The sequence below is a fragment of the Populus nigra genome, chromosome 1, assembly GCF_951802175.1.
Source record: "Populus nigra chromosome 1, ddPopNigr1.1, whole genome shotgun sequence".
In the NCBI taxonomy this organism is placed as follows: Eukaryota; Viridiplantae; Streptophyta; class Magnoliopsida; order Malpighiales; family Salicaceae; genus Populus; species Populus nigra.
The window spans coordinates 40,045,574-40,069,616 of NC_084852.1; the positions used below are offsets into that span (position 1 = coordinate 40,045,574).

At 32.9% G+C, this 24,043-nt stretch overlaps 3 protein-coding genes across 11 annotated transcripts; 2 read left to right on the forward strand and 1 right to left on the reverse strand.

The window, feature by feature from the left end:
• Positions 1–22: 22 nt before the first annotated feature.
• On the reverse strand, positions 23–1,636 carry LOC133676461 (probable xyloglucan galactosyltransferase GT19). The gene has a single exon (XM_062098113.1). It carries the CDS (start codon positions 1,550–1,552, stop codon positions 191–193), a length of 1,362 nt encoding a protein of 453 aa, XP_061954097.1. The 5' UTR covers positions 1,553–1,636; the 3' UTR covers positions 23–190.
• A 1,653-nt stretch (positions 1,637–3,289) lies between these two features.
• LOC133680805 (protein INAPERTURATE POLLEN1) lies at positions 3,290–4,761 on the forward strand. The gene is made up of 2 exons (XM_062103799.1): positions 3,290–4,315; positions 4,436–4,761. The coding sequence occupies exon 1, from the start codon at positions 3,411–3,413 to the stop codon at positions 4,236–4,238; it is 828 nt and encodes a 275-aa protein (XP_061959783.1). The 5' UTR covers positions 3,290–3,410; the 3' UTR covers positions 4,239–4,315; positions 4,436–4,761.
• A 13,684-nt stretch (positions 4,762–18,445) lies between these two features.
• On the forward strand, positions 18,446–23,705 carry LOC133691778 (probable trehalose-phosphate phosphatase F). Of its 9 annotated transcripts, XM_062112404.1 has the most exons (16): positions 18,446–18,599; positions 18,750–18,865; positions 20,469–20,517; positions 20,619–20,697; positions 20,850–20,956; positions 21,042–21,505; positions 21,661–21,801; positions 21,901–21,972; positions 22,068–22,196; positions 22,335–22,391; positions 22,478–22,579; positions 22,693–22,770; positions 22,873–22,942; positions 23,033–23,103; positions 23,200–23,292; positions 23,397–23,705. In XM_062112404.1, the coding sequence occupies exons 6-16, from the start codon at positions 21,236–21,238 to the stop codon at positions 23,448–23,450; spliced, it is 1,137 nt and encodes a 378-aa protein (XP_061968388.1). In that variant the 5' UTR covers positions 18,446–18,599; positions 18,750–18,865; positions 20,469–20,517; positions 20,619–20,697; positions 20,850–20,956; positions 21,042–21,235; the 3' UTR covers positions 23,451–23,705. The 9 variants fall into 9 exon arrangements, with proteins under 9 accessions (XP_061968388.1, XP_061968354.1, XP_061968359.1 ...); XM_062112370.1 differs by having other exon boundaries at positions 20,469–20,697; XM_062112375.1 differs by having other exon boundaries at positions 20,619–20,956.
• Positions 23,706–24,043: the final 338 nt, after the last annotated feature.

Below are 24,043 nucleotides of genomic sequence, written 5' to 3' on the forward strand. Positions count from 1 at the left end.
ACATGCCCCAAAACATGAAGTGTAAAGGTAAAATAGGATAATTTCCTTCAAAATTGAGTAGCTTAAATTGTTACAAATACAAATTATCTAAAGTTCTCTCCACCTAAGCAATAAAGGTGATTAAAAGAACAAGAAAAGAAAAACACGAATAAATAATAATTACAACAGCCAGAAAATAACAGATTTCTGGTCATTGATCAAAGTCCCTTGCTTTCAACCTAGAATTGATCCTCTGCAAAGCACCTTCAACTGCAATGTCAAAGGCATCCTTTCTAGCTCTTAAACCGGATGAACTCCCATGCTTCCTGTACAAAACTCTTGGTATCAATTCTATAACTCTCTCCCTCATCCTCCGGACTTCATTTCTCGGTATCCCTGTCAACACATCCAAAATCCTCAACCCTTTAAACACAACATCCTCCTTTGGTATAAACACAGCGAAGTCTCTATACATTTCCTCTGGCAAATGCCAACCATATTGTGACTTCGCAGATTGTTCTTCAAAGAAAACTGGTATACACCCAGCAATAATCCCATCAAAAGTCGACCTCCTAGTTGGTGTGTCCCCTGGAGGCTGCAAACAAAATGTTGCTTGTAGCATCGGCCTCATATACCTTATTGGATCATGCTCACATATCCCGTTGGAGCAATCCACTATATCACAAACTTTCCTCACCTTCGGGTAATCGAACCCTTCGACATTATTGACATAAATGTCACTACTGCTGCTAAAGCTGCTGCTTTCGCATTCATTCCTGATACTCCTCCTGATATTTGGAGTGGAACCAACACCACCCCCACCTGCAAAAAGCATCAAAGTCGTCCTTTTCGACGCCTTAACGCGTTTAATCCAAGACTCAAGAAATCCTAAATTTGGAGGGTGAAATGATGTCAAATAGGGCACAGCCTGTTCTTGCCAAGGCCAAGCCCTTCCTTCAACAATCAAAACAGTAACATTATAAAACTCTGGCAATTCAAGAAATGAAGTACCCCAAATAGGAGGATCAACATCTACAGATTGAGAGAAATCCCAGGCAGGCCTTGACATGATCAAGAAATGATCAGCCCCATGATTCCTTGACCATATCCAACCTTCATTGTCTTGTAAATAATCATACAATTCAAGCCCATGTTCCATGCTGCTATTCACTTCAGGACCATACAGATACCTCAAAGCATCAATTGCTGCATAGTAAGGTAAGTAAATGGCATTGGCTTGATTGGGATCTGATGTTAAACAAGGGTATTCAAGCATCCTATGGTGGAATATAAGTTCCAACAACAAAGGGTTTGTACGATACCAGGATTGAGACTTGTTGTGTGTTCTGGGCCCTAAACCATGGTTTGCAAGGTAAGGACAGAAATTGTTAAAAAGTGGGTATTCAGAACAGTTTGCAAGGAGATCAAGATTGAACCTTGGCGGCAAACTTCTGACGTGGATCCAACGGTTACTGCAGCCTCTTTCTGTGTCTGTTATGTCCTGAGAAATGATTGAATCAATGGAGATGAGAAGGAGGCAGAAGCATAAGAAAGGAGTGGTTTTGCAGGCCATGGAGATAGGGAGAGAGAAAGAAGAAGAAAACTTTTGGTTAAGAGGAGAGTGAGTAGAGAGAGAAACATAATCATATTTATTATTTAATAATGTGTTACATTTTTACTGTGTTTTAATAATGCCTCTATATGCGCCTCTTCACTATTAAAGAGCTTGTGGGTTAATAATGGTATATCACGGTTTAAATCTTATTTTTTATTTTTAAAAATACGACTCAAGACATCCAATAAGCTTCTCATTAATTTTCATGAAGGTATAGCCTTCATGATTTCCGGGGTTATTTGAAGTGTGATTGTAATTATAAATTATAAATTAATTTGTTTTTAAATCATGTTTCCAACACTACCTAGTTCATTAGATCTAGCACCTTTCTTTGAAAATAAATAAATAAATAAATTATTTATATATATATATATATATATATAAATTAATTTTGTTTGTTCTCAAATATCAACTTATAAGAGGGTAAAGTGGAATTCTTAAATATATGAGGTCTAAAATATAGTTTTCTCTTAAAAATTGGAGTGAGACAGAGACTGTTTTAATAAGAATTTACAGGGAGATGATGAAATTTGTAATTGCGAGAATAGAGAGTAATAAACTACTAATTCAAGAATATATATATATATATATATATATATATATATATATATATGATTTGTAAATGGATTATAACTTAATTGATATTAATAATAGATTTCGGAAATCTCTCGGATAACAAGAAAAACTACAAGTGGGTTTGACTCCACAATTTTGTCGGTGGAAAAAGGTTCCAACATCTCGCGATAAAAAAACAAAACTACAAGTGGGTTTGACTTTTTAACTAAACAATTTTGTCGGTGGAAGATTGCTGTGGTGAGCACCAACTCCCACCATATGCGGCGGCGATTTCTATTACTTCCCTGTGAGGTGCTCCTCTTTTTCTGCGCCATATTAAAAAAGGAAAAACAGTAGATTCTCTTTGTGTCCATATTTTTCGTTACAAGAGATGATTATGGTGAAGATGTGAGAGCAACGCATTTATGTTTTAGGAATTTCAGCATAAGCACTTTGCTTCACATTCATATTTTGTCTTCCTTTATCATTTTCTTTTATCCAACTTTAATGGTAATTAAATTAGTCTATGTTTTGACAAAATAAAAAATATTCTTCATGTATTATAAAATATTAGTTAGCATTTTCTAATACCATCTATTTTTGTTGGTCAAGATGACCATGAAAGAATTATAAAATCCCTAACTAGTTTAGACATCGCTGATTATTTTTACTCGTTCGATGTTGCGGAGCCATGTTTGAAACCTATTTTTATTTAGTCTTATAGAAATTAAAATAAAAATTTATAAGAAATTTAATTGTTTAAATTCTCAAGTAAAAAATGTATATTTTCAAGAAAAATTCTCTTTTCTTATTCATGTATTCCTTTTTTTTTAACAAAAATATGTTCTTTTAATCAAAAGGGAGGTTTTTTAAATAAAATTTATCATGATATGAAATTATAGTTAACAACTATCTGTATCCTCATCAGCTTTTAAAAATAATTAATCAAAAGGGACACATTTTTTTTTACTTATAATTATAGTTGTAATTATGATAAGAGATTATAGTTATAGTTATAATAGAATTATAATTTCAACTCATTAAAATTTACTAATATCCATCTAATATTTTAATTAACCTGCATCCTCATCAGCTTTTAAAAGGCATCGCTGATCTCCATAACTACCTACCTGTAGTCATCCCTGATCTCCCTCCACTGCCACACTTGAAAAATAACTACCCACCAAGAGGACCTTTCTAACCATTCCATTATTCTCTCCAAGAAAGCTCATCAAGATTCACTCTCATCTTCTTCTCCAAGATGCCAAGCCCCTTCTCTATATTTTCTCGCAGCAACAACACCAAACAAGCACCTATCCCATTCAAAGACTACTACACAAACTGGTTCAACACTCTCAAGAACACACTCCTCCCTCTCCTCCATCATTCCCTTTCCAGCTCTCCTTCCTCTCCCACTCTCCTCTCCTCTCACCTCCACCTCATCCTCCACCACCTCCTCTCTTACTACGAGTCTCTTGACCTTGCTGCCACCACCAATACCAAGAATCTTCCTTACCTTCTTTACCCTTCTTGGAGAAACCCCCTTGAAACACCCTTCTTGTTTCTTGGTGATCTTCACCCTTACGTATTCACTAACCTCCTCAGGTCATTTCTTGATGAAGCAGACAGTGATGAAGACACCGAAAATGACCGTAAAGTTTTAGGCTTTGATAGGCCTTGTCATGTGGTGAGGGCATGGAAAGACCCTTCAAAGCATTTGATGATCAAGATTGAGCAAATTGAGCGTGGACTAAGGTTAATGGTACCTGCACTTCTTGATAGAGTGAAAACAGCACAGTCAGGATTTGCAGGGAAGATTGCAGAAGAATGGGTGAATTGTGAGAGAAAGGAGAAAATGGATGTTAGTGAGGCAATGAAGGCTGAAATGGAGGAGTTAGTGACTGTGTTTTTGCATGCTAATAGGTTAAGAAGAAGTGTGATATCAGATATTGTTGCTGCACTGAATGTTTATCAGGGGGCTTTGTTTCTTGAAGGATTAGCCCAATTTCTTGTTGGGTTTCAGGACAAGAATTTGCTCCGTGAATTCGAAAGATGCAAGACTCCTATCAGTGAAAGAGTTGGCCTCTGACTAATTTATCTTAAAATCTTTTCCTGGTCTGCAATGTGTGCGAGTATTGAAAGACTCTGCCTCTTTGGAACTCCATGGTAAGATTATTAGTTCAGTTCAATTTCTTTTAAATTCTTGGGATTTGAGACTAAATCTTTGTTGGGTATTGTTTTTCTGTTGTTATTGCTCCTGATAAAATCTATATATATTGTTGGCAGGGCATTGCCGAGAAGCTTGAGTACCAGTTGTAATTCTTTAACGGGAGTGAGCATGACTTTTCTGTTAGATTCTATTTCTAGTGAGTGATTCATTCAATTTTTCTTCTCTTGAATTTGGTAAAAACTGTTGGAATCGTGATTCATTTGTGATGTAAGAAGATAGACATTCGATGAATGATGAAAACAAATATCATGATTTCTATACGGAATTAAAAATTGAATCTGTTCATGTAATATTTGGACTATTTTATGAATTGAAGTTGTGAATGGCATGCAGAAGAAATTTCAGCACTGTTTCTACTGCGTGGCGTGTTGAGGTTTTGAAATTCTTGTGTATGTCTCTGTTGCCCCAAAACCTGATTGTCTCTATGAGAAAGTTTGAAGGCAATTTCCTTTTTTCAAGCCCCTTCCTGACAGGGGATTTAGAGTTAGAAAACAAAAGATGGACTAGCTGCCAGTAGATAAACCTCAATGTATTAGCCATTTCTTAAGGCTAGAGAAATTGAAGTGATCAGCGTTCTCTGCTACTGCAATATTTTTTCTGTGTTTAATTTAAGATTTCCTTTGTTTCAAATAATGGCCATAATCAGGTTTTGGGCTGTTTTCTTACGCCCTCTTTTACAATATACATGCTGGCCTTACAGGGTTACACAAAGGTGTCCTATAGGCTAACTTATAGCAAATAAAGCCCGATTGATTTTCAATCTTAATCTGGATGTTCCTCCAAGTTGTTAGCCCACATAGTCAACATTCCTGTTTCTTTTTCTGCTTTGTTTAGTGAACTAGTTACTAGTTAATCAACAGTATGAAATGAACTTGTGATAGATTTTGTTGGGTCTCTTCTAAGTTATAGAAGCATCACTAGCATTTAAACCATGGCAAAAAATGGAAGCAAGACATCAGTTCATGTTCACTCTAGCAATTATCCTAATCTTTTATGACAATGGCTAAGAAGATGGGAATTGATTATGTCCATGGAATACAATTTAACAGCTTTGTATTGATAGGAAAATTGCAATCACTTTTCAAGAAAACAGGGGGAAAGGGCTGTTATTGCAGGAGATAGGCCACCAAAATCCAAGGCTAGAAGGAGATTTTGACGGATTTTCTTTTTTTTATTATTATTATTATTTCTTTGATAACTTTGATGAATCTTGACAGCGAAGATAGTAAAAAAAAAACAAAAGAAATTTGCAGAAGTTTTGCCGCATCTTTCCCTAGCATGAGTTGAAAGGAAATTCATCTCTTCTAATCCTAATAAGACTGCTAATGAGTGTTTAAAGGGGAGCTCTTATGTAAACTAGTAGGGGTATTGTTTCAAGAGTAGTTCTTTATTAGTGAAAAATATTTAAAGTTATCACCTGAATATTGTGTGAAGCTACATGTGACTAATAAAAATGCTTTGGGCACTTGCTTTGATATGTATATTGCTACACTGCAACTATGCATTAATTTATTTGTTGCTGGCTGGGAGAAGATAATCTCAGGTCCCAGAGAAGTTCTGAGCTAAAACAGGATTAACTCGAACAGAATATTTTAATCATGTAAGTGAAGCTCTCCCTATCTAAAACAACCGTTCCGAAAGTACAAATCAGGAATCCTGTGTCATTTCTGACTCTCTCTCTCCATTATCAAAATCCGAAAGAGGTACGTAATACAGTAATAGCATGTACTTGTATTCCTTGCTGTGTATCTGCAGTGTCATTTTGTGAACACAAGAACATTTCTTTCGATAAACAACTTCGAATGCCTAGATTGGTAACCCCGATTATCTGAACACACAGCCATTCAGAATTCTGGTCGACCCTGGTTTGGATGCTAGTTAGTCAGCAACCGTGTTAGTTTTTGCAGTTACTATTTTAAAAAAAGCTACAAATTATAGCTCTTTCAATGATTTCAAAACAGAGTTTCCAGAATCCGTGCAAAACTGTGATGCACCGAAAAAGAAAAACAAATGGAGCTTTATTGAGCGTACCCTGCCGCGTACTAATCTGCAGTGACTCTCTCTCTATATATGTGTATGTATGTATACTCCATGTACAGTATGTTGTCTTTGATTTGATTAAAGACCAAGTTGCATATATAATTAACGTGCCTGAGTCCATCTTAATGGATTTCAGCAGTTGAAAATCATGTGAGTGATTATTTAAAATTATCATTCTTGTTCCAAATTCTTGCATGCATCCGTGTCCGATCTTTAGAGATTATCTCTTATGGCGAGTTGGGGGAGCAAGTTAAAAGGTTCTTTAGGGCTGCTCGCAAAGCAACATGTGCTACTGTCTATGAAATCAGTTCATAGACAGCAAGTTGATCACAAAATAATCTGTTGAAGCATCATCAAGTGGGCAACCTCAACTATAGTTAGTAATCTTTGATTTTATATAAAGAAAATAAAATGGATCTTTTTAAAACCAATATTCAGTTGTTAAGTGTTTAACAATACATACAGGAAGTAGCAACTTCTCAGTTAAGGGTTACAGTCATGCTTTGCTCAGGGTTCTCAACAGGGTTCAGAAGTAGTCCTCTCATTCCTTTTAACTTGTTATCCTTCATCCATACTGACCATGCTTTCTTCTTGTTTCATCTCTCTCTCTCTCCCACGCGCGCGCGCGCGCACACACAAAATAGATACTACTACTGTGCAATGAATTTGTTTAGGGAATTAAGACAGTTCAGATGTTGTCTTCCTTCTCTTTAATAACTTATCCTTTAACCAAATTGCTTATATTCTATTCTGTCAACCAAAATAAAATTGCTTACAGCTGATCTTCTAGTTGTCCTTACAGGATGGCTTCCTCTCATCTCCTCTCTCTCTAAAGGATTTTTCTTTCTTTGGTACGTGTGTGTGACTCAGTGTGACAGAGTTCCTCACAAATTGTTAAATATTTTTTTCAAACACAAACCAGAACTGATCAAGGAAAGTCTTCAAATCAATCCATTAACTATCACCAAGGGCCAAGGACTTGCTTTGTTAGTTTTTGCCCTCGACTCTAGCTACAGTGTATAATGGGACTCCGTCGTGATGCCTAAACTTTTCTAAAAAAATCGGTAATATCTGTCACTCCTAGTCTAATTATTATTAAATAAGAAAGCTAAGAACATGTTTCACGAGAGCTTGAAACCATTTGGTTAGATCCTTCCATTAATAATTTTACAGTAGCATTTTTGTCACATGATGAGAGTATACGGTGGCAGACTAATTAACAAAGTGGCCGCCAGCTTCAAGTCCAAAAAAAAAAAAGTTATAAGAAACACTGTGACCTATGAGTGAATATTCTACCGTGGATTCAAGCAGTGTTTTTCGTTACCACTGTCTAATTCTCGCATGTTTTTTCACGCAAATGAGAGAGTTTCCAGCCATGCTTCTCGGCCCCGCAAGGCTTCTTGACGTCTTTCCGGCGGCTTTGTTTGGTTTAGGTTCGTGTTAAGGCGTGCCAAGAACTTTATTCAGGGGGTGGTAGCTTTGGGTTCCTGAAGTTGTCGCGTTTGATTTTATTTTTTTTGGCGGGGCTGGGTTCGGATGGCTTGAGCCTTCCTCTTCATCGAATGGGGGTGTGCCCTCATTGTGAATTAAAGGTGTTTGAAATTGAGTTTTAATTTATTTAATTTTTTATTTAAAAGTTTTTATTTTAAATTAATATTTTTTAATGTATTTAAATTACAAGGTTAAAAGTAAATTTAATAAAAAATACTTCGCTGCCATGTTTATAAACACTGAACACCCCACTTGTGATGTACTAGGTTGTCCCCTGTCCACTAGAAAAATGGGGATTGGTATAATTGGATTTCATTCATGGTTGCTTGCGGACAAGCTGCGTGACCTTCGTTCTGCCTTTTCTCTCTTGCCACTGTGCTAGTTTCGTTGGCAAGCTACAAGATAAGTGTCTCTTTCTTTGATTTCGTTTGTTTTTAGTTTCATATTGCAATTGCTGGTTCCTGGGCTTTTCACGTCAGTTTCTTGGGTGGGATTGATTGGGACGTTGAAGAGCTTTGGCTACTGTGCGTTTTTATTTTTTGTTCTGTCTTGGGATTGAGTTGCCATCTCTGTGAGAGGGTTTTTTACATTTGGTTTTCCTCTTACTAGATAGTTCAATCCTCTAAACCTCTGTTTTTGCTCCTCGCGCTTTTCAACTTCGTAATTTTGTGCTTTCTTTGTAGTTTTCTTCTGAAATTTTCATTCCAGCTCCTATTTATTTTGGGTTGTTGGATTTTCTATTCTTTGGAAGCCTGCTTACGCTTTGCTTCTTCTTTTTTTTTTTGGGATTTCAGTTGGTTTTCTCAAGTTTTGGATCCCTAGCTTTAGAGGGAATGCTTGGCTGGGTTGAATATTCATGACTCTCTTCAGCAGACCAGCTCACTGTTTTCCAAGGTTTACACACATAGTCTTATAAGTTTTTTTTTTTTTCTCTTATTGGATTCTTTTTTTCTCTTAATGGATTGTTTTTTTGTGGTGGTTCTGGTGTTGAAAATGGATGGTGTAAGTTTCACATTGTAGATTTTGTGTGTTTCTCTCAATGGAAATCTAACTGCATTCATTCTTTTCCTTGGTTGCTTACCCAATATCTATTTGGCTGAGGTTTTTGGAGGAATCGATCTTTGTTTCTTTGACTGTTTAGGCTGAGTTGGATTGTAGGTTTGTGTTAAATGAATGGGTTTTTGTTTTTTATATTATGTTAGAGTTTTGTTGAATAAACTTTTATTAAAATTATGTGCATTGATTAATCATATGATATTAATAAATTAGGCTTGAGTTTTGTTGTGTTGTTTTTGAAAAATTTCATAGTATTGAAATAATATGTTTATATGATAGTATCATTGTTTATATCGACAATTGTATCATTTACAATGGAGAAAGTAATGAGTTTCTAATTGTTATATTATATATATTTTTTTTATTGAGTTATCAAGAATGTTATGTGACCGACTTGACTGTAATCTGTTTGAAATTAAAGCTGAAATTACTTAGAGGATGCAAAATAAGGTTAGTCTAACTTGTTATATCGGTGTATCCATTTATATTGATGGAAGTGTGAATTACATGTTTGGGTTTACCAATAATGAGTTGCATATTTTAGAGCTCTACTTGAATAATATATCTAAATAAAAAAAGTTTTCTAGTATGGAGTTTACTTGGATGCCAAGTTATACTCAATTGTAGATATGAAGGATCGATTGGTTATGAATGCTCAAGTATTTATACTATATTGAGGGCCTTGAATCCACAATGTTGTAGGCAATGTAATGTCAATATTCCTCCCAACATTGCTTGAGAACTTTTAAGCCATTTTTAACTACAATGTAATGTCAATAATGATGCATTAGTTTGGCATGTCTTAATACATCCCATATTATGTTGATACATGTGATGAGTAGTATGGTATTAATCGTCAAGGTAAACGAGAAAAGAATTGACTAGTGATTCATGCAGCTTACCTGGGTCTTTGGGATGCCATAAGAGATCATATATTTATGGAGTGACATTTGATAATTAATCTAAAAGGCTACATGGTATGGCATTTTCCCATAAGATGTTGATTTATTATACCAATATAGTCGTGTTTCCCGAGATGCCAGGAGAAAAGAATTGACTAGTGATTCATGCAGCTTGTCTGGGTCTTTGGGATGCCAGGAGAGATCATATATTTATGGAGTGACATTTGATAATTAATCTAAAAAGCTACATGGTATGGCATTTTCCCATAAGATGTTGATTTATTATACCAATATAGTTGTGTTTCCCGAGATGATAATGTAATTCAATGCAATTACAAGCTTTTATATTGGAGACATAATCGTTTGATATGCAATATTTTTATCTATATAGTATTTATTAAATATTGTTAATGTTATTATATATGATAATTGTTAATTATTCTTTAATGTATTTATTTGGCGTATTACTTATAACATGAGGCTTGAAAAGTAGCAGTCGCTAACTGTGAAGGAGTTAATGGGATGGGATAGGCCTTGACCAACAATATGCTTAATTTGTGTCATGGTGGACTTTAAGAGGTTAGGGGAGGCTAAGCGTCTTGATGCGACCATAAAAAAAATGAAATCACTTATCATGAATAAGGATATATAGTTAAGGAGGCAGGTCTATCCACGAGTGTTTGAAGTCTGTTTATAAGCTAGGAAGATTTTGGTGTTAACCCCTATAAGGGTGCTATAGACCCACCCTTAAGTTGGATGAGTTAAGGTCGTACAGGTCCAGAAATTAGCTAGTGATTTATGCAGCTTACCCAGATCTTTTGGTTGATAAGAGAGATTAAATATTTATGGAGTAGTATCTGACAATTGATTTAAAAAGCTACATGAAATGATATATTTTTCATAACATGTCAATTTATTACACCAACATGGTCATGTGTTTCTGAAATGTTTAAGTAATTTGATGCATTATGAGCCCCGGTATCTGAGACAGAATTGATTGATATGCAATATTTTTATTTACATAGCATTTATTAAATATTATTAATGTTATTATAGATTACGAGTGCTTATTATTTTTTTAATGTATTTATTAGGTGCATTATTTATAATGGGAGGATTGAAGAACATCAGTTGTCATATGTTAAAGATTAGATGAGATGAAATGTGCCCTTGCCAACCATAGTTTTGAAACCCGACTGACCTGGCAAGACCCGGTTAAAAACTTGGTTGCAACCCGTTGATTTTTGTTTTTTTCCTAAAACAACGTCGTTTTGATTTAAAAAATAATAATTGACCCGGGCGACCTGATGACTCGATCGAAACCCGAGCCTTGGACTGGATCGGGTTTGAAAACTATGTTGCCAACAATACACTCAATATGTCATAGTGGACTTTAGAAGGTTAGGAAGGCTAAATGTCTCAAAATAGCTTTAGCAAAAAATGAGATCACTTATCATGAGCAAGGACATATATTTAGAAAGGTAAGTCCATCTAAGAGTATTTCAAGACTTTCTATAAGCTTAGGTGATTTTGGTGTTGGTCATTATAAAGGTGCTACATGTATGTTCTCAAGTTAGATGAGTTATGGTTGTATAAGCTCTTTCATCTGTTAGGGTAACTTTTAGATATAGTTAGAGTATATGCTATAATGTTATAAAAATTGAATCTAGTTTAAATTTAATCAAATGTGTGTGAACTTTATTTGTGTTTAATTTTAAATTGTGAATTTAATGAATTATAAAACGTGTTTATGAATTTTGAATTATCAAGTTGGTTTTTGTTTTGCAAGAGTTGAGAGATTGAAAAATTATCATGATGATATGTTTTAACGAGTTATAAAGATGACATGCGACTTATCAAACCATGTTTGTTTTGTTATTGTACCAGAGTGAGGAAAAAAAACACTATTAGAAAAAAGTATTATTTCATAGCTTTTTTTACATTGTTTTTTTCTTTATATATTCATATTTTCACTGATATATATATTTGACAAAATTTAAATGAGAATGCCTTACACCCACCATAAAAAAAACACTTTTTTTTAAAATAAAAAACAAAAATAAAAAAGCTTACAAAACATAAAAACATTAAAAAAACCCTAACTCATCTAACATGAGATGAGTCGAGGTTTTAATGATAGTTTAAAGTATTTTTTGGTTAAAAATATATTAAAATAAAAAATTTTATTTTTAAAAAATTATTTTTAATATCAATATATTAAAATGATTGAAAATATATATAAAAAATTATTTTAAATAAAATTAAAATTTGAAAAAATACAGTTTTGACTGCGTCTCTAAATATACCTGGTGAATCCACGTCACTCGTCCTTCTTCTTCTTCGCTTTCTTTCCTTTCTTTTATCTGAAAATGACCATTCTCACTCCCTCAAAGCCACCGTCAGTCAAGCCCCCTCCTTTTGCTCTGCCCCCTCCAAATTTAGTTAGAAGGGAAAAAGGTCCGAGTCAGCGACAAGTCACGTCCCAGTTCATGACGTCATTTCCACGTCATCAGACAATTTTTCTCTCTCATAATGTTTGCTTGAAAATTGTGGGTCCCTTCCTGAGTATGTGATTATTATTATTATTATTGAGCCATGGAATGGGGAACCTCTGTGAGTCCCCATCTAAAGTACGTTGACACGTCATCACGTAACGTCGACGACCCTCCGCCAGCCGTGTGTATGTTTTGTGGATGCGGGGCCCATATTTCGTGTTGTCTTTTAGGCTGAAGACAAGGTCTCGCCTCGTGTATCTTGCGTGGCTGCACTCTCTCATTTATAATCAATCAAAGGTCGCTTGTCAACCGCCTCTTTTATTTGGTCTACATGGTCATTTCACACTCTTTCTTTTTCTTAGTGATGCGTGCACTTTCACAATGGCCATTTTGTGCTGTTAGCATACAATGGAAGATGATTTGGTGAATTAAAACAGCAGCCAGAATTTTTTTTACCTGAAGTAACATAGTTTTAAAATATCACAGTTATAAAATATAAAATTTAATTGATATTTTAATTGTGAAATATAATCGCCATTGAATATGATGTTTATGCTCATGGATCATGACAATAATTAAATATCACTGTTTAGTAGTCACCGTAGATCATCCTATAAAAATCCCATAACAAATTTTTTCTACATCTAAATGTAACAAGAAGGATTTTTATGAGATTTATTATTAAATTAACAACTATAATTTCAATAATTATTTAGTTTGTTAATCTTACATTTTAATTTAGTTAATGATTTTAGAGTATGAAATTTTCCAATCTTAATAATATGTTAGCAAAAATTCCTCTATTTAGAAAGTCTACCTAAAATTCCCCCCTTAAAAATATATGTAAATAACTACAATAATCAAATACAATAAATTCTCACATTTTATAATCACAAGTAGTCTTGTGCTTACCATTCAAAACACAAATTTTAATTATTTTCATCATTATATTTATAAACTTTAGATTTATATGAGAATGTTTTCATGAGACGAAGGAAAATAAATAAACATGGATGCATACATACACATATAAAAAATATATGAAATACTTAAATAATACAATATTTTACTAATTAAAATCCAAAAATATATTAATATATCGTCTATTAGACGATTCGGACTCTTCAATAACATAATTGCATCTTGCTCAGGCTCCGGCCTCTCAGTCTTCATTATCTACCATGACATCATCAAGAGCTAACATCCCTCCAAAGTTGTCAAGCATATTGCGGTAAACATTGAACCATCAAAATGCATATATGTGTCCTTCGTGTTCTTCTCCAATATTAAGAAGCACAAAAACAGTTTATCAACCCTCCTGTAGCAACAAGTCAAGCTAATATTAATAAAACATTAATGTTAAATTAAAATATTTATAAATAAAACACATCATTTAACATATATTAATTCTAAAATTATTTAATTACTTATTGTTTTTTGAATATATTGGGCATGTTACTCGTATTGCATGTCTATAGGGGAGGAACTTATCCCTAGTCATAAAAAATTTCCTCTTATTGTATAATTTTTTGATTGAGAATTAAACTATTTAACACGGGTTGTATAACCCAAGCTAGACATAGGGTAACTAGGGTTGTTTGGGTCGAGGCCCAAACAACTCAAATATATTTTTTGGTACATCAACAATTGTTTGAGAAAATTGTGAAGATTGCGCTACTCCTAGTAGCACGACCTCTCTATCTATGCTATTTTTATAATTATTTTTTAAAATATTTTATCTTATTAATTTTATTTTGATAATTTTGCTAGTTGTTAAAAAAACTCCACTATACGATATGGTGACAAAATGTATGGAGTATATGTTTGATATTGTGGTGCATGATATTTTTTAAATGTGTTTTCTTACTTGAGAATGCATTAAAATAAGTTTTCTCGTATTTGTTTTTAGTTTTTAATATCTGCACATTAAAACCATAAAAAATACTAAAAAATCAATTTAATACTTTTTCAAAACACACTTTTAATATGGAACAAAACATAATTTCAAAGGCAAATATAAACATTGCCTTTAAATAATCAAGTAACACTTTATAGAGATTTTCCGAGTCCAGTAACTAAGGCCTCATTTGACACAATGGTTAAACCATCATTTTATTAATTTATGAATTGTTTTTACTTTAAATTATTTTTTGATATTTTTAAATTATTTTAATTAATATACTAATATCAAAAATAAATTTTAAAAATAAAAAAACATATTTTTTAAATAAAAAAATATTTTAAAAAATAACTCTTACCACTGTAAAATCACTCCTGAAATGTTACTTAACCAGCTGAAAGCCTGAAATGAATAGATGATGGGGCGCGTGAGTATCCACGAGATTCGTGCTTCTCTAGCTGTGAAAGGAAACCGGCTTTTATCGCCTCTTCGGATTTTTTGCATTTATGCCGGGTTTTCTAAGGTTTTTTAAATTTTATTTCTAATATCTTTTTTGTATAATTTTGTTTAAAAACATGATGATATTATTCGATAAAACTTACTTATCTTTCACTTATTTTGAAATTAAACTTATCCCTACCTTATCCTTTTCATGAAATGGCTATGGTTATTGGTATATATATATATTCCTACCTTTCTTTTCGTCGTGTTCATATATATATATATATATATATATATATATATATATATATATATATATTCCACACTTTTGTTAAAAAAAATATAATTCTATAAACAAACAAAAAAAAAATCAAACCTGACCATTATGTCAGTCAACATTCTTAACAAGAACGATCGCATTTTGGAAGAGTTTTTCTATCCTAGTTTTGGGTTACTAATATAGCATGATTGATTTTAAAAGCCCCCAAATCATGCTATATATATAGAAAAACTATATAATTGGTCCTTGCTTCGCTACACATCAAAATATATAAATTTTTAAAATGTAAAAAAATATATATACAAATATTGTTAATATATTTTCTATTTCCAAGTAAAATTTTAATTTAGAACTCAAAATTTAATGTATATTAAGTAAAAAAAAATCAATCGAGACAACAATATTTTCAATTGACTTAGATCAACTCAAGCTACGTTGCCAAACCCGCAACTCAAACCGAATAGAAATATGAACGAGAAAATCATTAAAATATTTCTTTGATTATGCTTAGAGTGATATTATTTAGAAGCTATTTATAGAATAAATTAACTTTTTTTTATATATCTAGCTAAACAAGTATTTTTAGATATCATAAAATTCTGAAAAAAACTCAAGAACCTTTTTTGATTTATTTATGGGTTCCTCACATTTTGTTTTGATGACTTTACTAAGTATTGAGTTATAGAATTATACTGTGAAATGTGAATTTAGTATATGATACATATTTGTCTTTTTTTTTTCTTTAAAAAAAAAAGTAAAAAGATATGCTTTGCTTTTAAATTCAAAATTTTACTTATTTATTCACTGGCACCAGAGTCAGAAATATTCGTATTCACTAATGTTAGAATTAGGAATACCTTTGTTGTTCGCTAACGTCAAAGTTAGAATTATTGACGGTAAAAATTAAAAATTATCCTGAACCTCAATATTCACTAACATCAAAGTCAGGAATACATACCCTTTTTGTAATATTTACCATCACCAAAGTTGAAAATACTTGTAGTTGAATATTCATTGACACTAGAATCAGGAATATTATAGAAAGATCATCAAAAGCATAATAAAACAAACCCTTAACAATTTAAGATTAAATTAGCAATGCAACCTATCTTAGATAGGATATTTAAGGAGTGATAATATCTTTCCAAACCAAGTGATTGGGCGTATGGCTTACAACATATATCAACTAAGAATCATCAAATATTGATTTCCCATTCATTTATATAATTTTTTTTAAATAAATTAATATTACATGTTAAAATATTTTTATTAAAGAATAATAATGTTTAACAAATTATTAACTCTAAAACTATTTTGCTTTTGAAACAAAGCAGGGTACCCTCTATTTTTAAGTGCTTATTGTAGGGTCTACTTTCATTTTAATTAAAATGACAAGTTTTTAATAATTTTTTTATTGCACATATCAATGATGATAGTGTTTTATATATATAATTATGTTTTAAAATTCTTTTCTTTATGAAGTTCTTATGTAATCATATTTTTCTAGCATGAGTTTTGGATAGTATTTTGTTACTGTGGAAAAGAAATGAGGATAGTTTATATATATATATATATATATATATATATATATATATATATATATATATATATATATATATATATATCAACTCAATTAAACATGTTTATATTTATTTTGTTTATGTCACCAAAAGCAATCAAAATGAGTAGGATGAAAGGGCTTTCTACCACACATTTTTATTTTTATGTTTAAATATAATTAATTAATATGGAAGTATCCATCACTCAAGATCTTATTGATTTGCTCGGTATTTTATTCATTTAAATTAAATATCATATACAATTTTATATTTTACATGAAATTCACATGACTTATAATTTCATTTTTTTATAATGTTCTTACTTAAAAAAAGATTAAATCGTGTCAATTCTGATATGATAATTAATTAATAAATTCATGTAGTCTAAGCCCTATATATCCTAAGATAATGGAGTTGATGAACTCCTTTCAAACAGCGCAAGTGACCAAGACCGCCATTAAACCTCCACCTGAAATCGGATTGAAGCAAGGAGATCGTAAAGATGGAGAAAGTGGAATTTAGCTAGCAAGTGAAAAAAACAGGGCTCTAAAAATGCCACCGGTGCATGAAATAGACGGGAGCGCTAAATCTGGCCGTGTTTTGCAACATGGACCCCCAAAAAACTGACATGTGGCCTCTTCGTTCCTCCTGTTTTCTCAGATGCCACCATTTTAATACTCCTGTGACCTGTCCCTCTTTCTCTAACCTCCAGATATTACTGTTTTCTATGCAATGCAACTGTGTAAATGAGATTATGTTCAATAGTGTCTTAGATATTGCTGTTTTTTTTAATATATTAAAATAATATTTTTTATTTTTAAAAATTTATTTTTTATACAAAAACATTAAATAAATAATTTAAAGTAAAAAAATAAATTTAAAAAATACTGAAACTACGATTCAACAATAATGCAAAAACAGGCCCAGAAACATCAACCCTCCTCTTCCACTGCTACCGCTGCTTCCTATTTTAAATTACTCCTGTTAATCAACCAATTAACCCTCTCGTACTTTTTATTTTTTATTTTTTTTATTAATAATGCTATTATTACGGAATTACCTTTAGAATCCTAAAGATCTCGACAATTAATTTACGCGCAGATCCTGTTTTTCATAGATGAAGTTATTTAAGTAAAATTAGCAGTTTTCTTTTTTCTTTTCATTTTATTGTGAATTCCATTACTCAAACCAAGACGAGTTTACTTTATATATAAAAATATAACAAGAAAAAAATTAAAAAAACACAAATCATTAAAATTCATTCATTATTCCATCCAATATTTCGAAGGTTTTTTTTAATGTTTAGCAATTTTATTTATTAGATCAACCTATTATTCATACCAACTAAAATTGTGCGTACATGTAACTTATATATAATTCATTAACAGATGCTGTAATAAATACTATATATAACAAATTATTATTATTATTATTTATTAATATGAGTATTTCAATCTGCTTACACGTATCTTAATTAATTTTACGAATTCTAAAATTAATAATTATATAAATTTCTAATGATATTAAAATTTATAGTAAACTAATGACTTCTAAAAAATAAATTTAAAACCTGACCAATTAATCTATATTACTCAAAATTAATATATTACAAATTTGGTCCATATAGTATGAGTTCGTATTTCATATAAAAAAAAATTAATTAAATGGCCCCAACATTTATGAAGGGACCAGTGAATTTGTGAGGGATTACGACATATATATATATATATATATATATATATATATATATATATATATATATATATATATTGAAGGTTGTTTTATTAATGGGAAGTTATTTTATTATTATACTAATTAATTTATTAATATTCAATTTAAACAGATTCTTCATTAAGGGTTTACGTTTAAAAAGGGGAAACTAGAGCGGTGTTTCCTGATTCAACAACCTGGTTGTTTAGGGTTTACCTTGTTAAGCACGTCTTCTATGGCATATGAAACTCTATAAATACCCATTCTTTTCGCCTTCGTTCTCTTCCCTTCCCTTCTTTCCTCTACTTTCTCTCTCTCCTCTGCAACTTTCTTAATTATCAGAGAGGTGATTGTTTTCTTCCCTTTCCATTTTATGTATGTATATATACTAGTCAGCTCTCTCTCTCTCTCTCGGTTTCACTCCCATACATGATTTTATTTTTGCCTATTTAATTCTCTCAGCTCTTTTCCCCCCCTCTCTTTGTGGGATCTTCAGGTTTTCGGTTTTTGATCTGAGAACTGCATTATAGAGATCAGTCGTTGTTTGATAAGAAAAAAATAAAAGAACAGAAAAAAAAAACAGGCAAGCACTTTTGTTAACACGTGGATTAGGTACGACTTCTGTTGTTTTTTATATATATTTATTGTAGAATCTGAAGATATTTTCATGTTTTCATGTGCATTGTTGTTTTAACTTTGTGTCAACAATATTGACAAGTATGAATCCTTTTTGTGAGATCTGGCTTGGCTGTCATCTCTTTCTGGTTAGACAAGCAATCCCGATGATCTATTAAGGATGCGATCTTTTTAATCTTTTTTTATTTTTCTTAAACCTTAAATCTTGGGAGATAAGTGTATGACTTTTGAATGCCTATGGTTGGTTTTTGGTGAAATAATGTTTCCTTACTATTGGATCTCTTGGATATGTGTTTTGTATTAGTTTATTGATCTCTATAGCAGGTGATCTTGAAAGCCAAGCTGCTCGTTTCTTCATTTTACCATAAATTTCTTTTTTTGTCGGTTGTTATGATTAAGGAAACTTAGTTCGTTGAGGTTTCAAAACGTGTGCTAATTAATCGCTTTTCTTGATGTGATACAATGACCCTGTAATGGGAAAAGAAAGCTCTGTATGCTGTTTACACAGTTTAGATTTCTTTTCGATGCTGTGAAGTTGTTTTCGCCTGGTAATAGTTGTGCGATAATGACAGATTTTGTTAATTACATATTCGGGATTGATAAAGTCTCCCACCGGTGTTTCACACATAAAAGAAAACCCAAAAACAACAAAATTGAACACGTCGATTTGGAGGGGGCTAATACGAGAGAAAGGTAATAAATTAAAAGAAAACATTAGCTGAAAGTTTTTACTACGTATTTCGCTGTGGGGTCGGATTGTATGGTCTTCTGGTAGTTGATCGTTGCAGAAAAATGAAATTTTCGTTTTGCAATCTGTACATTAATTGATTTGATTTATTGAAGAACTATGGACATTGAAAATGATGTATATTAGATCTACATGTGGAATGGCCCACGTAGTCTCGCCTTTGTGTCATATACACGTATACGTACAAGACCATTTTTTTTATTGAGAGATCTCGAGCTACATGCTCATTGGCCACACAGATATCATTGTATCATCATCAAATTGGAAAATCCCAGAATTATTTGTCATCTTTATCTTCTTGATGCTCGAGTGAATCTAGATGAACAAATCATCGAAGTGGAAGAGGTGGAGAATTTTTAGAGATAATTTAAATTATATTAGCAAATTATCAATTATATACTTGGTTCTGGGATTTTATAATTATTATCGTGTCTGTAGCGAGTATTGTGCTGTCGAGTATCATCGTTACTGTAATGTTTTTTTTGGTTAACAATGTTAGTCACTTAGAGGTCGTGAAGAACGTAAAAATAAGGTTAACGTTTTTGGTTGTTGCAATAATGAAGCTTGATTTTCCCCACCTAAGCAAACTGGATGTGTTTTGGCCTGTATATCACGTTTTACTCAAGTTTTGATTTTTAGGTGATGGGGATTTTACTTAATAGGAATTGGTTTCATATTTGTTTTGTTTTGTTGCGTAGTTGCTTTTCGTTTGCATTATTTGCTCCAGCAAGAAAATTCATATATTTAAGCTGATATATATGATAAAATGTTAAAGTAATAGGTTGCTGTCTCTTTCATTTTATTTTCTTTACATACCTGTCCTTTTTGCAGGGCAAAATAGATAATGTCCATTGGAATTCAGCTTTAAGAACTTGTCAGGGTATTATATGATGTGTTAGGCCTATGATCTTGACATCTTTTTTAAATAAAATGTTGTGTACATTTAAGACTCGAAAATTCTAATATCAATGTCGGTATCAGGATAGCTGACTTTGATATCGATGTGGACAAGCTATTCTCTTAGCTTCTACCATTAATGGTGGTCAATATCTGAACTTTGGTACGGTCAAGTTTTGCATTTCTTGAAGACAAATCGAGTCCATTTTATTTGAATGCGGGCAGTTTCAATCTGTGTAAAGATTCCAGACGCGTTTGTGCAGCAAGCAAAGTTCCCAAGACTAAACATGCCTCTTTCATTGATCTTTTGAACAGATATTTCTGGTGCATTTTGCTGGAACCATTCTTTTATTTCTTGAAAATCCTAGTGCTAATAATGTTCTGCCACCCATCAAATGTTGTGTAGCTTTGGAGATGACAAGGTATGAATTTAGATTCTGTTTAGGCATACATTCATATTTTGATGTAAATTTTCATTGAAATTTAATTCTTTGCTGTGATGGCCAGTTCTCAGGAAGTGCTTGCTTGATGAACAGCTTTCCTAGTAGCAGCGACAAGAAAACATTGAAGAGGTGGTTTTTCATTGATAAAAGGGTTGGGTAAAAGGCATTTTTTATAACGTGCACAAATTATTGTTTGGTCAAGTGTTTGTTGGTAACATAATTCATTCTTCACAAGTACTACCAAGTAATTTGGCTACCATGGATATCGAGTCAAACCATTCTTCTCCTGTTCTCACTGATCCTGCTCCAATAAACAAGTCAAGGCTCGGCATCCATTCTAATTTGTTGTCTTACGCACCATCGGGAGGATCACTATCCTCTAGCAAGTATAGAAACATTCCTAGAAAAAAGCCTGGGAAACTTGATGAAGTCTGCTCGAACGCATGTCTGGATGCCATGAAATCCTCATCACCCCCTCGCAAGAAGCTCATTAAGGATGGTGCTGACACAGCTTACGGCACCTGGATGGTAATGCTTGCTTCATTGTTGGCCAATTCGTTTGGCAATATGCTTAAAAAATCAGAATTTTTCTAGGCCACAGTTGCGCTCTTCAAAGTATGTATGATGGGTGGTTTATGTTCTGCTTGTGTGTCATTTCTTTTCTTTGTTTTCTGATTGTGTAGCTCAAGCATCCATCAGCACTCAACTCATTTGAGGAAATTGCAAATTTTGCCAAAAACAAAAAGATAGCAATGTTTCTAGACTACGATGGTACTCTCTCTCCAATAGTAGATGACCCGGATAATGCCCTTATGTCTGATGATGTAAGAATTGCTCATAATTTGCTGGATGTTCAACATGTTCTTTCTTTTTTATCTTTTACCATTTGGTGTTTGCATCTTTAAATTGAAAATTGTTTTCAGATGCGTTTTGCAGTAAGAAACTTCGCAAAATATTTCCCAACGGCGATTATTAGTGGAAGAAGTCGTGACAAGGTTGGAGGAGAATTCCCCATTATGCACATGTTCTATTTATTTTCTAGTAAAATTGTAACTTGTTGCCATTGTGCTAAGCTATTCTATTTTTCCAGGTTTATCAGCTTGTAGGACTAACAGAATTGTATTATGCTGGTAGTCATGGGATGGACATCTTGGGCCCTGTACGAAAAGCGGTGTCCAATGACCATCCAAACTGTAATGAATCAACTACTGACCAACAGGTATCAGATTACTGGCTCTTTGTGTATGTATTTCTCCTCATGTTTCCAGCAAAATTAGACTCCAGGGGTTTTATATTCTGTTGAACCTTCTTTTTACAAACTAAATAAATTGTTGTACTTTCTGTTCGAGTTTCATAGGGCAAGGAGGTGAATCTGTTTCAGCCTGCTAGAGAATTTATACCTATGATCGATGAGGTGCACAGTGTTGCGTTTCATGTATAAAACATAAAATTCTCATCATTGTTTCAGAGGGTAAACTGACTACCTTGAATTTCACCCAGGTATTTAGAACCCTTGTCGAGGATACTAAGGGGATCAAAGGTGCAAAAGTTGAGAATCATAAATTTTGCGTCTCTGTACATTTCCGTAATGTAGATGAGAAGGTAAGACACTGTTGTTCTATGGATGAAATATCCTTGTCATTGAGACATCTACCATTATATGACTTTTCGTTTGGCCAAGTTCTAAGATGTGTCCTGCTTCTACTTGACTTCAGAACTGGCAATCTATTGCACAATGTGTTCAGGATATTTTAGATAAGTATCCTCGTTTGCGAAAAACTCATGGACGGAAGGTATTCTGATTGTTTGCTAGATACTGATTTTGGTGATATGATTTTATCTATATACTGCTTTCTTGAAAATATGATTTTGCACTCGCTTTGCTGTGTATTCAGGTTTTAGAGGTCCGTCCAATGATTGACTGGAATAAAGGAAAAGCAGTTGAATTTTTGCTTGAATCTCTAGGTGAGATTGCTGATTCTAAACATCCTAGGTGATATAGATTTGTTTTTCCTTAGGTTATTAACCATTTGTACCTCATATACTGAGGCGCAGGTCTAAGTAATAGAGATGATGTACTCCCAATTTATATTGGTGATGATCTGACAGATGAAGATGCATTCAAGGTATTGAAAGATCATTTAATCTTGACAAGATTTTAATTTTCATGCAGGGGGAAAGATTTGTGTTTAATTCTATGTGATAATTTGGTCTAAAACCAGGTGCTCCGGGAGGGGAATCGAGGTTGTGGAATTTTGGTGTCATCTAGACCCAAAGAAACAAATGCAGTTTACTCTCTCAGAGATCCATCGGAGGTTCAAATTTTTATCATTTGTCTTCCATAAATTTTCCATCTTTATCTCAATCTCCTTTCGCTTTTCTTGCCAAATCTTATGGTGGAAACTTGACAATACTTCAGGTGATGAAATTTCTCAATTCCCTGGTGACGTGGAAGAAGGTGGATGCATCCTGAATAATAGGAGGACCATCTGATGACATGCAGAGATAATTTAGAAATATGATTTTGAATATTTTATAGATATTTTGCATAATAAAGAGGCTGCTGGTGCTAGTGTTGATTATTTTGCATTTTGGACCAGTAATTTAGAGCTGTGGTTTTAAATTACTGTCAATTTACCCCCCTTACCTCGTTTCAACTTGTAAAGCCATTTTTGCTTTTAAGTTTAAGCTTAAAGGTCTATTTATCCAGTTGATTCTTTATTTAAAATATCAGAGATGTTAAGGTTGAGCTCAAAGCAGCTGTTTCTGAAAGATGCTATGAATTACAGTCTTTATTAGTCTTGCTACTGGAATCTTAGCTGCGGTCACTGTGAGCAGTTACTATACTGCAATTTTTGGTGGTTTTGGACTTGTCTACATGCATGCTATGCAAACTCCCCATCTGTTTCGATCGCCGCTCTCCTATTCCCACTGGTTTTCTATTTATGGTCTTGACTTTATGGTAAAATGGTTGCTCTGTATCAGAAAACTGTTGTTGTCTGAAGGTAAAATGAGTTCTTACCTTGAGTCAACAGCAGGAGCAAGCGCAGGAGCTCACTGCCATTG

Coding starts and splice junctions, on each gene's coding strand:
- LOC133676461 (XM_062098113.1), bottom strand. CDS start 1,552: ATGGCCTGCAAAACCACTCCTTTCTTATGCTTCTGCCTCCTTCTCATC.
- LOC133680805 (XM_062103799.1), top strand. CDS start 3,411: ATGCCAAGCCCCTTCTCTATATTTTCTCGCAGCAACAACACCAAACAA.
- LOC133691778 (XM_062112370.1), top strand. CDS start 21,236: ATGGATATCGAGTCAAACCATTCTTCTCCTGTTCTCACTGATCCTGCT. Junction 22,580..22,692: donor TCCGTAATGTAGATGAGAAG/GTAAGACACTGT, acceptor ACTTGACTTCAG/AACTGGCAATCTATTGCACA. Junction 22,771..22,872: donor GAAAAACTCATGGACGGAAG/GTATTCTGATTG, acceptor CTGTGTATTCAG/GTTTTAGAGGTCCGTCCAAT.